This window comes from Mauremys reevesii, linkage group 1, assembly GCF_016161935.1.
Source record: "Mauremys reevesii isolate NIE-2019 linkage group 1, ASM1616193v1, whole genome shotgun sequence".
Classification (NCBI taxonomy): domain Eukaryota; kingdom Metazoa; phylum Chordata; order Testudines; family Geoemydidae; genus Mauremys; species Mauremys reevesii.
The window spans coordinates 181,930,595-181,945,806 of NC_052623.1; the positions used below are offsets into that span (position 1 = coordinate 181,930,595).

Genomic DNA, 15,212 nt, shown 5'->3' on the forward strand with positions numbered 1-15,212 from the left:
TGTTTATTAATGTGCCAATTAATACTATTTCCAGGTTGACCGCCAATCCCAGTTTATTCAGGGCTATCGAGTAATGTATCGCCAAACATCAGGCCTATCTTCTCCAATGACATGGCAGAATTTGGATGTGAAAGTCCCCACTGAGCGCAGTGCTGTCCTAGTCAACTTGAAAAAAGGGATTTCTTATGAAATTAAAGTTCGACCCTATTTCAATGAGTTCCAAGGAATGGATAGTGAATCAAAGTCTGCCCGTACGACTGAAGAAGGTTAGTATAATTGTCAAAAAAAGCAACTGGCTTCCCCATCTTGTCTGAAAGGAGAAATCATTGTGTTCACTGTGAAGACTGCAAATAATTTTGTTCTAATTAGTTTCCAAAACGTCTATACATAATTCACCAAAGATTTCTCTGTTTTGCATGAAATGCTGGCTTTTGGATTTCGCCTAACAATCTATTTGGGTGGTATAATATTATGGGGTTTGCATTGGCCAGTCCTATGCCTCTCTTCTCCAGAAGAGTTACCTTTTGTCTCTTCAACGTGTGCAGCAAGCAGTTAAGGGTTTCTGACACATGCTCTGCAACAGCATTTCCTTTAAAGTACCCAGGCTGCTGGTGCAGCAGACCCAGTCCATGGTTTGCAAGTACAGAAACCTTTTGTAGATGACTGAGTAATAATAGGCTTTCTTTTTTGAGTGGGAAATAACATAGATGGATGGCATGGCTAGGAGAAGAGAATGGGTGAAGGACTTCCAATACTGCCTTTAATTAGTGTGCAAAAACACTAAAACTAGTCCAAGTAGCACACCATTCTTGAAGCAGCCCTCTATGGTGCTAAACACGATGAAACCAGTTATCCGTTACTCAGTGTAAAATATCCTTAAAACACAGATCAGAACATGCATACTATACAGAAGTAGCAACCATCTTATAACACTGAAATGAAGAAACAACCCTCTGTACATCATGCTACATAGATGTATTGTTCTGCTTAGAAAGAGATGCTTTTAGAGTTGGGCGGAGTGTAAAGAAAGGAGAAACTAAGCTGGCTTTGACATAAGTATTCTCCCCCCCCACACACACATACACACACAATTTTTTTAAAAAATCTGCCTGTCTGTCTATCTAATCATCTCTATTTCCATAGTATCTGAGCACCATTGGCATCTTATGGATGGTCTTGGCCAAACTACAAGCCTGGAGTTAAGAGATCTGGGTTATCTTCCTGGCTCTGCCACAGACTTCTTTTGAAGCCTTAGGCAAGAAATGTAGGCCAAGACATTCAAAATGGGCATCTATTTTTTTTTAAATCTTGACTGTAATCTTTTTTTTTATCATTCAGATATGGGTCTATGTGATCTCCATTGCTCAGAGGGTGTTGTGAGGAAGTTAATTCAATAATGATTGCAGCATGCTTTGAGATCTTGGAATCGAACATGTCATCATCATTGTTGTTGTTGTTGTTGTTATACTTTTCACCTTCAAACATGTTATAATTACTTAATTAGACAACAGTTAAGTAAGCAACCCTGGGATCAGTGCTGTGAGTTAGGTAGTTGTTGTCCCTGTTTTGCAGATGGAGAAACTGAGGGTCCTGTGACTTACTTGAGATCATACAGGGAGTCATTGGCAAAGGCAAATTAAGAATTTGGGAATGCCTGACTCCCATTGCTTCGATTAGATCATAAATCCTAAATTGTTCAGTAAAGATTAGCTTCACTGTAGTATGAACAAAACTTGTTTTAAAAGTTTAAAAAAAGAAAATTGGAAAAAGCTTACTAGGTTGAAATTGCTTTGCTAGAATTTCACTGTAGGATTTTTCTCCCCCTCACTAGAGGATTTTATCCTTGTCCATTCTCAATTGATTTTTGTTGTTTATTTAGTTCATCTAAGTGTCTCCTGCTAAAGTTAAATTAAGACTCACTAAAAAAGAGAAAAGGTTTTGTATCTGTAGTCTATTTCTGTAAAGTACTTCAGGAGTGACATTTTCATTTGTAACCCTCACCTCCCAGCAGAATCTGTCAGGTAATTTCCTACTTTAAAGGCCACTTTTCCTTGTGGAATAATTGTCTACACAGTAAAGATTTTTAGAACTTTCCTGGCTTACAGATATGTTCAAGTCACAGTCTATGTGTATATTAGTCTAAGCTTCAGCCACTCTGTTGACTAGTGTCTTCTTCAGAAAAAATAAATGTTGCCACCTGTCAAATGTCAACCACTATAAAAGATTCCCCAACCCCCACAGTATTTAACTGCTTGTGTGATAGACTTTTTTTTTCTATCAAAGCACCAATAGGTAACATAAGCTTCCGTGAGAAAATTAGTGAGTGTATTTCAATGGCTGTTTCCTTTGATTCTTCCAATTATCTTTGTAATTACCTTGCTGTTCATAGTTTTGTAAAGATAGTCCCAAATAAATGGTGAATATGATTTACTTCTCATTCATACATAAAAGGAGTAGTATTTTTAAAGGTATCACACTTGTTGCATTGACATCTGATTCTGTTCTGAAAATCAGACGTTTCAGAAGACCTTACTTTTGAAAAAGTCAGTTATACTATCTTTAGAGAAACAATTTGGAAGAGTGCTGTGAATACTGTATATTTTTGCAACATCAAAATATATAGCTTTGGCAAAGGCAGCGTACTACCAGAAAGAAGTTTCAGCTTTTTTACTGGATTTAATTTGACGTAGAATGTTACTTCTGAGGCCTACCTCCAAAAATCAATTTCACCACAGTTAGACTTTTCCTCTAGATCAGACATTTGTTACAATTCAGTATCCATTCATCTCCTACCTCTATGGCCTTGTGAAAGTAACAAATGGAATTCTGTTTGGTTGCGTCTGGAAAAGATGAGCAGTGATTTGGGTTCTTTCATATCTGTAGCAAGAAGCTGAGCACTGGAATAATTGATCTGTCAAGAATCAGGCAAGGTGTTCTCCACAAGCCAGCAGCAAGAGAAATGAGAAAATAGTTTAAAAAATGTTATTTTTCAGTGTGGGCTATTTAATAACTACAGCACAGTCAGACAAGTGGTTTAATTTATATCATGGTGCCAGCTTACAGAGCAATATTATCACAGAGAGAGAAGTCAGGACTGTCTATACACACACACACAAGAGAGAACTGGACAAATATAATGGATAATGTATTTGATAATTTTCAGGTTTTTTGTTCACAAATTATCCTAAAAGCTGAACATGATTTTTTTTTTTCAAATTCATTCACTTATTTGAAATTCCTCAGGGAATTATTAATACTTGGTCTGTGTGTTGTTCGTGACCTGTTCATTGCAAATGTATGGTATTCTAAACTTGAGCTCTCTTGTTCAGTGTTCATTGGACACTGTTTTCATAGTGTCCACTTGCTGTTTGGATTAGACTGACTCAAGGCTTCTGATTACATTTATTAATTTCAATTTCACTTTCCATTAATATTACTCTGTATCGTCTTAAAATTTGCTATTTCCATTAACATTCATTCCAGTAAATTAATTCACTATAATAGTCATAAAATATAAACTCAAAGAAGGAATTAATACAGTTGAACTGATGGTTTGTTTTTTTTAATCAAAATGAATATTTTTCAAAAATATCTTGCAGTATTTGTCCAGTTCTCTATCGCTACATATGTTTGTACAGTATGTATATGTGATGTATTATCTTTCCATATGTGTTGTGTATTTTTGTATATACATGAATGTTATACACGTTAAGGAGGGAAGTGAATGTATTTCAGCAAAACAGTCCATTATATTTTAATGTAAAGACCATAAGCAACTTAGTTTTAATCTCTGCCATTATAATAATAATGCAGGTGCAAGGGTGTGGCTTTAAGAATAGAAGACAGTACCCGTGTGGGAAGCCCTACCAGTTGGTTGTATTGGGAAGAGAGAAAGGGAATAGGTTCAGGAATGGAGACCCCAATGGAGGATGGTTATAGAGAGAGATGTCCTACAGGTTCATGCATTTATTATTTATTTTCTTTTAGAATCAGGTAGGTTTATTTACATTTTTGTTGTTAAAGAGAGAATAGATTTTTTTATATTGATACTGTTTTTATTATGTGGCTTAGTTCTGTTTCAAGTGCTACAAAACTTAGGTCCTAGTCTTCAACTGCACCAATTTGATACTCAGCATGGTTGAGGAAAGTAGCTTTAGGCCACCTTTCTGCTTCACTGATTTGGGTTGGCCCGGGGCCAATTTGCCTCTGGAGTAATTTAGAGCAACTTAAGTGCTGCACAAGTTACATCAGTTACTGCAGTTCCTTAGAGACCACTACACTGCCATAGGTGAGTAAAGGACTGTGGTACCATACTTATTTGCTAGGAGGCGCTCAAGTGTTGAGGGTCCCATTATGATTTGGTACTAGAAGTGGGATTTTCAGACCAGACCCCGAAAGAAGGGAAAGATGGAGGCAGTCCTGTTGATCCTGCAACAACAACGGGCAGCAATGCAAGAACAGAAGAACATGACAACCATAAGAGAAGAGGATACCACAGCCAACCTGCTGCTAATGACCAACATGATAGAGCAACAACAGGGAAGTTTGGCAAGAACTCCAGAATGCTTTCTATCATAATATTTTGAAACATATGGGGAACGTTAGTGTACTGAGGGCTATGGATAAGAATCCCAGGTCAGAGCAGTCCCTTTGGAGAGGTCAAGCAGGATATTGCTACAGCTAGGGGATAGGAGGTGGCAGTTAGGAAAGTAGATAAGAGGGGCTTTGTGTGAAGAACCCTAGGGCCTACAAAAGTGAAGAGGCCTCACATTTGTGGTGACTCTTCCACCTCGATCCAAGGGTGTGGCATTAAGTATAGAAGACAGTACCAGTAGTGGAGGCCATACCAGTAGGTGGTATTGGGAAGAGAGAAAGGGAATAGTTTCTGGAATGGAGACCCCAATAGAGGATGGCTATGGAGGGAGGTGGCCTCCAGGTTCATGCATTCAGAGAGCGTGGGGTAGGTCAAGATCCCAAGCAGGGAGACGAAGATATCCCAAGCCAGCAGTGAGCTCAGAGGGAAAGAGCCGTGTAGGTGGGTCCTCCAGGCCTGCTTTGAGAGGTTTCACAGAAGTAGCCAATCAGAACCCAGCAGGCTCAGATGAAAGGAGATGCCGGGCCTTAGCAGGTCAATTCCTGGCTCGGACAAGAGAGGCAAGGCCAGGTTCTCCTCTCTGACCACAGGTGCTCAATGGATAGCCAGAGTTTGGTGCTGGCTGCATTTGAATAGCTGGGTTTACAGGGAGAGAGAGAGGACCCTGAGATAAGAGTGAAGCAAACAAAAAATAAATTAAAAAGGGGGCGGAGGGAGGCTAGATAGGAAGCAGCCCAGGGAAGAAACAACAACAAACTGAAATTAAGCACTATGTGGCTGCTATGTATAAGGTCCCTGAGTTGGAACCCAAAGTAGTCGGATATCCCAGGTTCCTCTACCAGTCACAGTGACATAAACCCAAAGAAGGGGACATAGCTTATTTGAGAACCTAAACACAGAGCTAAATGTAAAGTGTCCAGAGCTGGGGCTGAAGACCCTAGTGAGGGCAATGTTACTGTTCATTTATTGAACTCTTTACTATCACAGAAGTGTTTCATTTGGAATTTGTGACTTGGTTGGAGGGCCAAGCCACTGAAGCTCCACCAAGGTCAATTGGCAGCCTACAGAGAGTTCCAGGCATGATAAAAAGACTGTGTACCACACCCAGCTACTAGGAGTCTCTCAAGAGGTGAGATTCCCCCCATTATAGTTACTAAAAGGAGTTGAGTTTAAATTCCTGGATCCAGATTTGTAGGTCATATTCTGCAAAACAACAGGTGTAGTCGAGAAGCCATAGGGAAAATTAATGAATCCTGGATTGACTCAGGAAACTTGAGTGATCCTGACATCTCAGCTGTCCTGAGGCTGCCAGGGCTTTTGGGTAACCCAGGCATTGAAAGCCAGGGAAGATCAAAAGGTGAACAGGGAGATGACGGTGACTTTGGGCCCACTTTTCAGGAAACTATGGTCCAAGGATGTTTAAACAATCAGGAAAACCCAGTAACGAAAGGACTTGTCCAGAGTTTTGGTGCCCTCAGAACTAATGGAGCAACAAAGTGAACCAAGTCCTTTATGGACAGGGATACAGAGCTAGAGGAGAAAACTGAGGGAAGGGCTTCAGTTGGACATCCTGGAACTCAGTGAATTTTTTGTTTAACGTGACAGAAATGTACAGAAAAGAAGAGGTGGATATTTTTATGGGTTGGGTTCAATATTATTGAAGCAGAGGGAATCTAACTGCCACCTTTCATGTAAAATAGTTTTAAGATGCAATTAAACTTCTTTTTAGAACCACGTAGCTGAAACAATAGAGGCCTCAAACAAAACACAGGCACATGTCACCACCTACAACTATGGCACATGTAAGGTCATTCAGAAATTTTAACTGTATGGGTGGAGAGGTTTTGCTATTTGGAGAGAGATGCACACCACAAAGGGTTACAGATGTTCATTAGTTCATTTTATCATCCCTTGATCATTCTGTTATGTGATGTTACGGTCAGTTCATATGCTATTTCATATATAATTTATATATGCTAAATAGAAATAAATTGTAGGATTATACAAGTATAGGATTAATAAGTATTTAGGAGTGATGAGTGTGTATTATGTGTATAAGTAAAGCATGGCTGGAACGCAAGGCCTGCAGGCTGAGACCTGTAAGATGTTAGTTTAGCCATACTAGGTCCTAGGCTTAAGAAAACTTGACAGGAGTGGGTGAATTGGGAATAACCCTGTGCAGTAAAGTCACAAGTTTACTGTAAAGATGTGCCAACATGTGATATTACGGAAAGTAGATCGTAATGACCGCAATGTATTGTCCAAAACCACTAGACACCTAATTGTAACATCTTTGAATGTCTGTCTTGACTGCAGGCTACATGTTTTGCGTAGATGATAATGAGAATAAGAGGAATTAAGAACAACCTATGAAAAATGGGGCATCCCAATAGTCATGGGGTGTGGAAGAACAGATAAGGAAAAAAGAGCACCTTCATACATATGTGTAAGGAGTTAGGTGTAGTCAGAATTACAATATAAAAGAGAGTTCCATGATTGGGTAAAAGTGGGAAAACCCAAGGAATGATCTCATCCCTCCAGCAGGAACCATACCTCTAGCAATGATCATCTATTGAGAAGTCCATCAGACCCTAGAATATTTTTGTGGATCTGTGTATGACTGCACTTATAATTATTGCATGGGTTGTTGTAGGATTTCTATATTTATGGGTAATTGTAACTTTACTTACCGCTTTAATAAAACTTGCAGTATGGACAGGACTTTGTGATTGTGATTGTGTCTGTGATCCCCATCCTTGGACTTCGTGTGTTTCTAGAGCAGGGGTGAACAACCTTTCAGAAATGGTGTGCCAAGTCTTCATTTATTCACTCTAATTTAAGGTTTTGCGTACCAGTAATACATTTTAATGTTTTTAGAAGGCCTCTTTCTATAAGTCTATAATATATAACCAAACTATTGTTGTATGTAAAGTAAAGAAGGATTTTAAAATGTTTAAGAAGCTTCCTTTAAAATTAAATTAAAATGCAGAGCCCCCTGGACCGGTGGCCAGGACCCGGGCAGTGTGAGTGCCACTGAAAATCAGCTCACGTGCCACCTTCGGCACCCGTGCCATAGGTTGCTACCCCTGTTCTAGAGTCTCCACATTTGAAAAAAGCACCAGAGGCAATTTTCACTCTGTTGAGCTTCAAACGGTAGCAACCAGAGCTGAACCCACAGCGGTGTATTATAACACAAAATTCACTTTAAGAAAATAAAAGGCTACACAGAGGAAGAGCAGAAAGACGGGGCATGGCCTGGATGAGCACTTGGAGCATGGCCCTGAGGAAAAGCCTAGATAGAGAAATCTTTTTGAGCTGAGTGCTGTGTGAAAGAGGCTTCGAACTGTGAGCAAAGAAATTGTCATTTTTCTGATTGTTTGATTCCTGCTCTGTCCCGGAGAGGTCTGAGCACTGATTTCTTTGTAAATAAACAGGACTGCTTCAGAGAAATACCTGACTCCATCATCAGTTTATCCTCCTAACTGGGACTTCCCACAAGGCCCCAAAATTTTGGCTAATCCCCCAAATCAAAAGGAGTAACAATATATATGACCATTTCTCTGGCAATGTGAGTGAGATTAAAGCCACATGTGTTTTAACTCTTTGGCCGGGCAAAAATTGGAATATCCTACATTTAAATACCTTAAGGATACGTGTCTTTAAAAATATCCCCTTCTATTCATCACTAGGCAATATTAGATCATGGAGGGGCAGTGGGGATAGGGGGGTCAGAACAATGTTTAGGGCAGACTGAGTTAGCAGATTTAATTTCTGTATTCAGTCGCAACCATGTGTATAAGAAAATGATTATAAGTCTGAGACTAATTCTAAATGTAAACTTGAGACATGCTAAAATAAATAAATAAATAAAATAAGAGTGATTTGCATTGCTTCTCTGTTGCCACAATACTGCATTTTCATTCAATGCCATGCTTCTCTTCAGAAAGGCATTTTTCATAATTGTCGTTGCCCAAGAATGTATCCATCTCCAAGCCCATGGTAGTGCAAACCTCATAGATTCTCTGCTTGCTCTTACACTGTTTAAGCAAAAGTAATGATCCAGCAACTGAAATAATGTCATTCTTCTATTTGTTCCTTCTACCTGGTACAGCTCCAAGTGCCCCGCCACAGTCTGTTACTGTTCTAACAGTTGGAAACCATAACAGCACAAGCATCAGCATTTCCTGGGACCCTCCCCCGCCAGATCACCAAAATGGAATCATCCAGGAGTATAAGGTAGAATTGATGTACAATGGGCGGGATGTGAATTAAGCCAAATTGTGTGGTTGAATTATAGAACATCACTTTTTTTTTTCTTTTTTTTTTAAGTATCAGAGAGGTAGCCGTGTTAGTCTGGATCTGTAAAAGCAGCAAAAAGTCCTGTGGCACCTTATAGACTAACAGATGTATTGGAGCATGAGCTTTCGTGGGTGAATACCCACTTCGTCGGATTTTTTTGTGTGTGGATTTAGATTTTGACATAATGAAATATGCATCTGTATAATAAGCAGAGAGGTCTGAGCAGTTATACCTTTTTTTCTCAAGTTAAGCAGCATCAACAAAACTGATCTGTGAGGGGGAGAGGAGTCATCTTGTACTACACACCACTCTAGGCTCGGGGTGAATCAGCCAAGCTCCTATCCTAGAACTCCCACAGCCTGACAGGGAAGCTGGTAGTGTATCAGCCAAAGCTACTCCTTCCTCCCTGCCCTGCAACAATGCTGATGCAAACACTTCAGTGTAAAAATCACCAGGCGTGACCCTGAGAACACAAGTTCAATTTGTAATCAAATGCAAATCTTCTTCCACGGTCACCTTTAAGGGCCATAATTTAGAGAACTGCAGGCCACAAGCAGCCTCCCTGGGGCAACGGGTTGAACATCACTAATATAGCCAATGCCTGCTGTATCTGTTCCTCAGTGGGTTAGTATCTCCCTTTACTTATCTTTTGTCCTCCATCATTCATGTGGTGTCTGCAAGGTGTCATTCTCAGAGGCTATATCAGTCAACGGTCAATCCCATGCTCTGACCACTTATGCATAAATAAATGTTTACAAAATGCTATCCAATGGACTGTTCATCCCACTCTAGTAAATAAATACCCCTCAGCACATAGAATAACAGAAATAGTCCTGCACAGCAGATGTAATAGTAGTAAAACCCTTTCAGCCCTCATCACATCTTCTACCCAAATGCCAGGGGGATATGATGGGCTTGGCAGCATACATGCTTGAGGTCAGAGAATTAACTTGAGAAGCCATACTCTTGGGGCAGATTCAGCATTGGTTTCTGCCAGTGGAAGCTAGTGGGAATCCAGGAACAAAGCTCCAGATGCAAAAAAACTGCCAGAGGTTGCCTCTGGGGAAAGTGGCCACAACTTCCCTTCTTCAGGGAGAAATCCTATTAGGGATGTCAGAAGGTTGTGGGTAGGAGGATACACTATTTCAGTGAGTATCTTCAATAGCCTGAGCTAGTGGGCCTCATATGGAGTCTCTGGTGGAAAAGGAAGCTGCCCTGCCCCAACAGAAGTCCCAGAAGAGTGGAAGTGTTGGAATTGCCACTTGTGGATGCAGTTTGGTCATCTCACACAGGAAAGTGTAATTTATACCCCCTGCTCCAATGTGGGCGAATCTAACTCAAAGATGGAGGAGGGAGGCAGGCACTTAGTTTTAAAATCAGTATAGGCTCTTTTATGTTTCATTCTCTTGAGTGGGTGTTTTAAAGACACACAATATTTATTTGTAATGTATTAGTTTGTTGTTTTGTTTTATTTGGTTTGGTCAATACCACAATTTATTAAACCAACTATGCTGTTGAAACCTCATTTTCACATCAATTCATCTTCATACCAACTCCAATATGTCAATATTTGCTTCATATAAATTCCATTAAAAAAACTATCTTAAGAGAATGTTATGACTTCGCGGTTAAGCATTAAAAACATCAGAAAATGTGTAAGAGTTATCCACAGAACTTTAACTCTTAACTTTTATACATATGCATTGGGACATAGGCCAAGATTTTCAAAACCTAGGAGACTAAATTTGGGCTCTTAATTCCATATTTATGTTCCTGATTGACATGATTTTCAAAAGTGACCCAGTAGCTGCCATTTACCTCTGTGGCAAGCATTGTATGATCAGCACTTTTAAAAATTAGGTACCTCATTTAGGTACCTAAATAAGTACGAATTTAGGACCCTACCTTTATGCACCTATTTTTGAAAATCTTAATTAATCTGTAATTACTTGCTTATGTGCTATTTGTCTTATTAAGTAATATAATATCTCAGCATTTTCCTACAATCTGAGCTACACACACATCTGTGAATTTTGTTTCTTCCTTCATTTATGCCTACAACAATTTCATTGTCAAAATAGTCTGAAATGCCTTCATTAACTAAGTACTGGTTTGCAACCTTACAGTCTGCCTTAAATTAGGAGCACCATGTAATACTGTACTTTTCTAAGACCAGATCAGAACAAATCACGATGACTCTTCCCACTCCCTCATGCACCTGGCCAGGACTCTGGCCAGCAAATAAGCTCTATTTGAGCCTAGGGAAGCAGGGATTCTTCCATCCCCCACTCCTTGCTTACAGTGAGGTGTAGCAGGTGAGTAGCCTCTGTTACTGTGAAGCTAGAATCAAAAACTGAGCAGTGCCAAGCAAAGGAGCAATGGGGATGTTACTCCTGCTTTCTCTTCTACTGAGCCAAGTAAGGTCTGTGATAATCCAGCCCTTTGTCAGCAACCACATGTTGTTTTCAACCAGCAGCACCTTCCTTTGGTACAGTAATTACATACATGCATATATGGGATTTTTTATGTATTGGTTCCCTTGAGTGGAATTAGAGTGGTAGTTAATGCATTCTTTAATATTATCGTAATAGTCTCCACAGATCCCTTCAACTAAAAAAGAGTCCCTGAACATCTCAATGCTAAAATGTCTCAGGAAATGCTCATGAATAAATATAAGGAGAGAAGCAAAACTGCCTTGAAATAATATACCACTCGCGCCACAAAGTGCGGGTTTGAAATATGGCACATATCAGGATATGTAGGAAGCATTTTTTGTGTTTGTTGAATTACAGGATAAAATAAGTCAGACCGCAAAATTTAGATTCCTGAACAATTTCAGTTATGACAGCAACAACATAGCATAGCATTTTAGAAATGGCACACACCCTTTTTCTACCAGGATAGAAAGCTGAAAATACTTAAAAGGAAATTTTGTATAATATTCTTAGGAGTGTTTCAACATGCTTCTTGTTGTAATGTTTGATGCACATTTTCTATTCAATAGGAAAAAATGAGACTGAAAAAATGACTTTAGGAAACCATAGATTATAGCCATAGTAACTGAACAAGCACCTGATCCAGCAAAGATGTATGCATATGCTTGATGTCATTAAAGTCAATGGGTGAGATTCTGGGCTATTCCTCTAAGAATTGCAGCATAGAACTTACAGCCCAGGGGCATGGGGAAGGGGGTGATTTTAAGCCATCTTTGAACCCTACTGATCCTGGGCTGCTTGAGGGCTTTTTGAATCCCATCCCCAGCTGCCTATGGACAGTAGTAGCATGAAGAATGTCTGCCATGCTATGTGCTTCACCTCCAGCATGCCTCTCCACCCCCAGCACTGTTCTCAGCATTCCCCCTATGTCAGGGCTGGTAAGTGGGTCCTTGGAAGATAGCATGTGGCAGTCTTTCTCCATTCCTGCACACTGGTTGGATCTAGGGCTTTAAGATAGCCCCCTTATGCTGCTCTGGCTCTTTTACCTGGTGTAAAGAGGCCAGAGCAAGAATGAGAATTTTAGCCATGTGTAAAGTTAAGCACATGCATAAGGCTTTGCAGAATCAGGCCTAAACGTTTAAAGGAATTTAGTAGTTGCAGTTCAACATAATATATGTATTTCCAATGCAGTATATTAATATACAATATTTGTGCACCATTGTTTGCAAGCATGATTATTTTCATATTGTTTTGTTTCTCCAATCCCTACCCCAGATCTGGTGCCTAGGTAATGAGACTCGATTTCACATCAACAAAACAGTAGATGCAGCCATTCGCTCTGTAGTGATAGGTGGCCTATACCCTGGTATTCAATATCGAGTGGAAGTTGCAGCAAGTACCAGTGCAGGTGTTGGAGTAAAAAGTGAACCACAACCCATAATAATTGGTAAGTGATTGTCTCCTCTATTTTATTTTACCTGTTTAGTATTTCAGAAAAGCTTTCATAAATCACTTCTGAAAGCATAAAAATCCAGTAGAGCAAAAAAACAAAGTGCAATTCAATTTGAGCTATCTAGTTAACTTTAAATGTACCACTGCCTGCCAACACTGCCGCTTCCTCTTCTGTATAGTTCTCACAGCTAATAAGATGAAATTGTTCTTCCTTTCCTGAAACATATTAAAAAACATAGATTATCTTGCACAGCTGATTTAATATTTTATTATGAATTTACCACTCCTACAGGTTGACAGATTTATAGAACTAGCTCTTTTATCCTGTTGAGATGCTCGTAGTATTGCCTTATTTGAGCTGCTGCTGCTCGAGGCACTGTTTAAAGTTGGTTTTCTGAGCATTTGAAGTTTAGCACTTCTCAGCTATCCCAAGCAGATGGGCTTCCTTCTGCCAAAGAACATGGGGCCTCTAGTCCAACTAAAGAGGAAAGCTAGTATTATCATCTCTTTCCTTTGAAATTACTATTTCTTATTAGTGGTTTCCATGCTCAATTAATTTCATGACCTGAGGGAAACCTAGAACCTTATCCTTCTGAGATTCTTCTATAACAGAAACTGGGGGTGGGGCAGGCAACTGAACAGATCTGAATTGAGCTTTTTTGTTGTGGAGCTGCATTAAAGTGCTTTGAGTATAGGAATTTGTTTATTAATTTGATCTATTTGAACTATGGCTTTGGGCCAACTGTTAATGTTGCTTTAAAAATTTGTTATTTCTAAAAGAGTACTGGGACAAAGTTTTGTAATGGCCTCTTCTATTTCTTATACTGTGCCTTTAGGACTCTTGGCAGAGACTACTGAAAATGTGGAAAAGTGGAAAATGTAACTAAAGCAATGTCTCAGACTTAGAATGTTCATTTGAGTTGGGGTGAAATTCACCCTTCGGAGAAAAGCCAGCACAAGACCTAGCTCCCACTTAAGTCCTATTTAAGCTTCATTTTTAAGTGGTTAATGACATTCACATTACAAATGTATCCTCTCAAAAGTAGGGCAATGCAGAAGTATAGATTTAGGTTTTTTCTCTTGTATTTCTTTTTGGAGAGGAAGTCTGAAAAGGGAGATTAAGATAGATCTACCCTTAGGGTAAGTCTCTTCATTGAAGCTTCATGGGAGTATGTATGACAAGGAAAAGAATCTTGCAAGACTGAAAATAATGAACTCAGCTATTACAAAAACCTTGGGAAGGATACTAGATATGAATTTGGGGCCACCCTTCAAATGATCTCTGCCGAGAGACTGACCTTTCACTTTTAGTTCATTACTTTTGAATGACCTGATTTTTGTGTGAGGTGTCTCTGGAAGTACTGTTTTAAGGTTTCAATCCTTCAAGATGCTGAACACAAATGGTGCTAATCCAGCATAGCATTTAAGCACGTTTAACTTGAAACATGTGAGTAGTAGTCCCGTTACTCACTTGCGTCAAGTTAAACATGTGCGAAAGTGCTTTGCTGGACCTGGGCTACAGTGCTCAGCACCTTGCAGGACTGAGCTATCAGTCCTTCCCTGACTCTTACAAAACTGGTTAATATACCCCAGAGCTACATGGAAAGATATGCTTCCATGTTTGTGGAAGAGACATGAGAATGTAAGTACATCATAAATCGGAAAATGCCAGTTGGAACTTAGAGACTTTTCATTTATTCATTGTTATACTCATTATGTCATTTAATTCTTACTTTAATGATCCCAGAATATCTGCCTCAACAATCTTGTCTGGTAGCACTTTCTACATATTTAATGCCCTTTAGATGAAAAGTGACGGATAAGGTCTTTTCTATTTTGATTTTGATTCCCTTTTTCACTTAAATTTTCCCTTTTGTATTCAGAAAAATACTGTCTGCATCTCACTTTTCTTTAAATCCCATCTTTTTTCTATTGTTTATAGACTATCTTGATATCATTTTTGATGAAATTACAGATTTGGTTGGTAAAGGTAATAGTGTTGATGTAATATAGCTAGATTTCCCTAAAAGATGACATGGTACCACATAATATTTTGATTGAGAAACTAGAACAATAAAAAATCAATATAGCACACATTATATGGATTAAAAATTGGCTAACTGACAGGTCTCAAAAGGTAATTGTAAATGGGGAATCATTATAGGTTGCAATCCTCAAATACTTATGTAAGTAACTTTACATATGTAAATAGACTTTCCGGGGGACTTGATAACAGTTGTCAAATATGTGAAGGGATGTTATAAAGAGGATGGTGATCTATTATTCTCCACATCCACTGAAGGTAGGACAAAAAGGGAATCAGCTTAATATGCAGCAAATGTGATTTAGGCTAAATATTAGAAAAGACTTTCTAACTATAAGGAGAGTTAAGCACTGGCATAGGCTTCCAAGGATAGTTGTGGAATCCCCAT

The 15,212-nt window shown here is 39.2% G+C and overlaps 1 protein-coding gene across 17 annotated transcripts in view; it reads left to right on the forward strand.

The window, feature by feature from the left end:
- The window catches only part of ROBO2 (roundabout guidance receptor 2), a 620,357-nt gene that overhangs the window by 524,530 nt on the left and 80,615 nt on the right, over nt 1-15,212 (forward strand). For all 17 annotated transcript variants that reach the window (XM_039529402.1, XM_039529445.1, XM_039529500.1 and 14 more), the window contains 3 exons: nt 35-266; nt 8,706-8,830; nt 12,604-12,775. In XM_039529402.1, the coding sequence (XP_039385336.1) occupies nt 35-266; nt 8,706-8,830; nt 12,604-12,775 (529 nt within the window). The remainder of the gene's footprint in view (nt 1-34; nt 267-8,705; nt 8,831-12,603; nt 12,776-15,212) is intronic.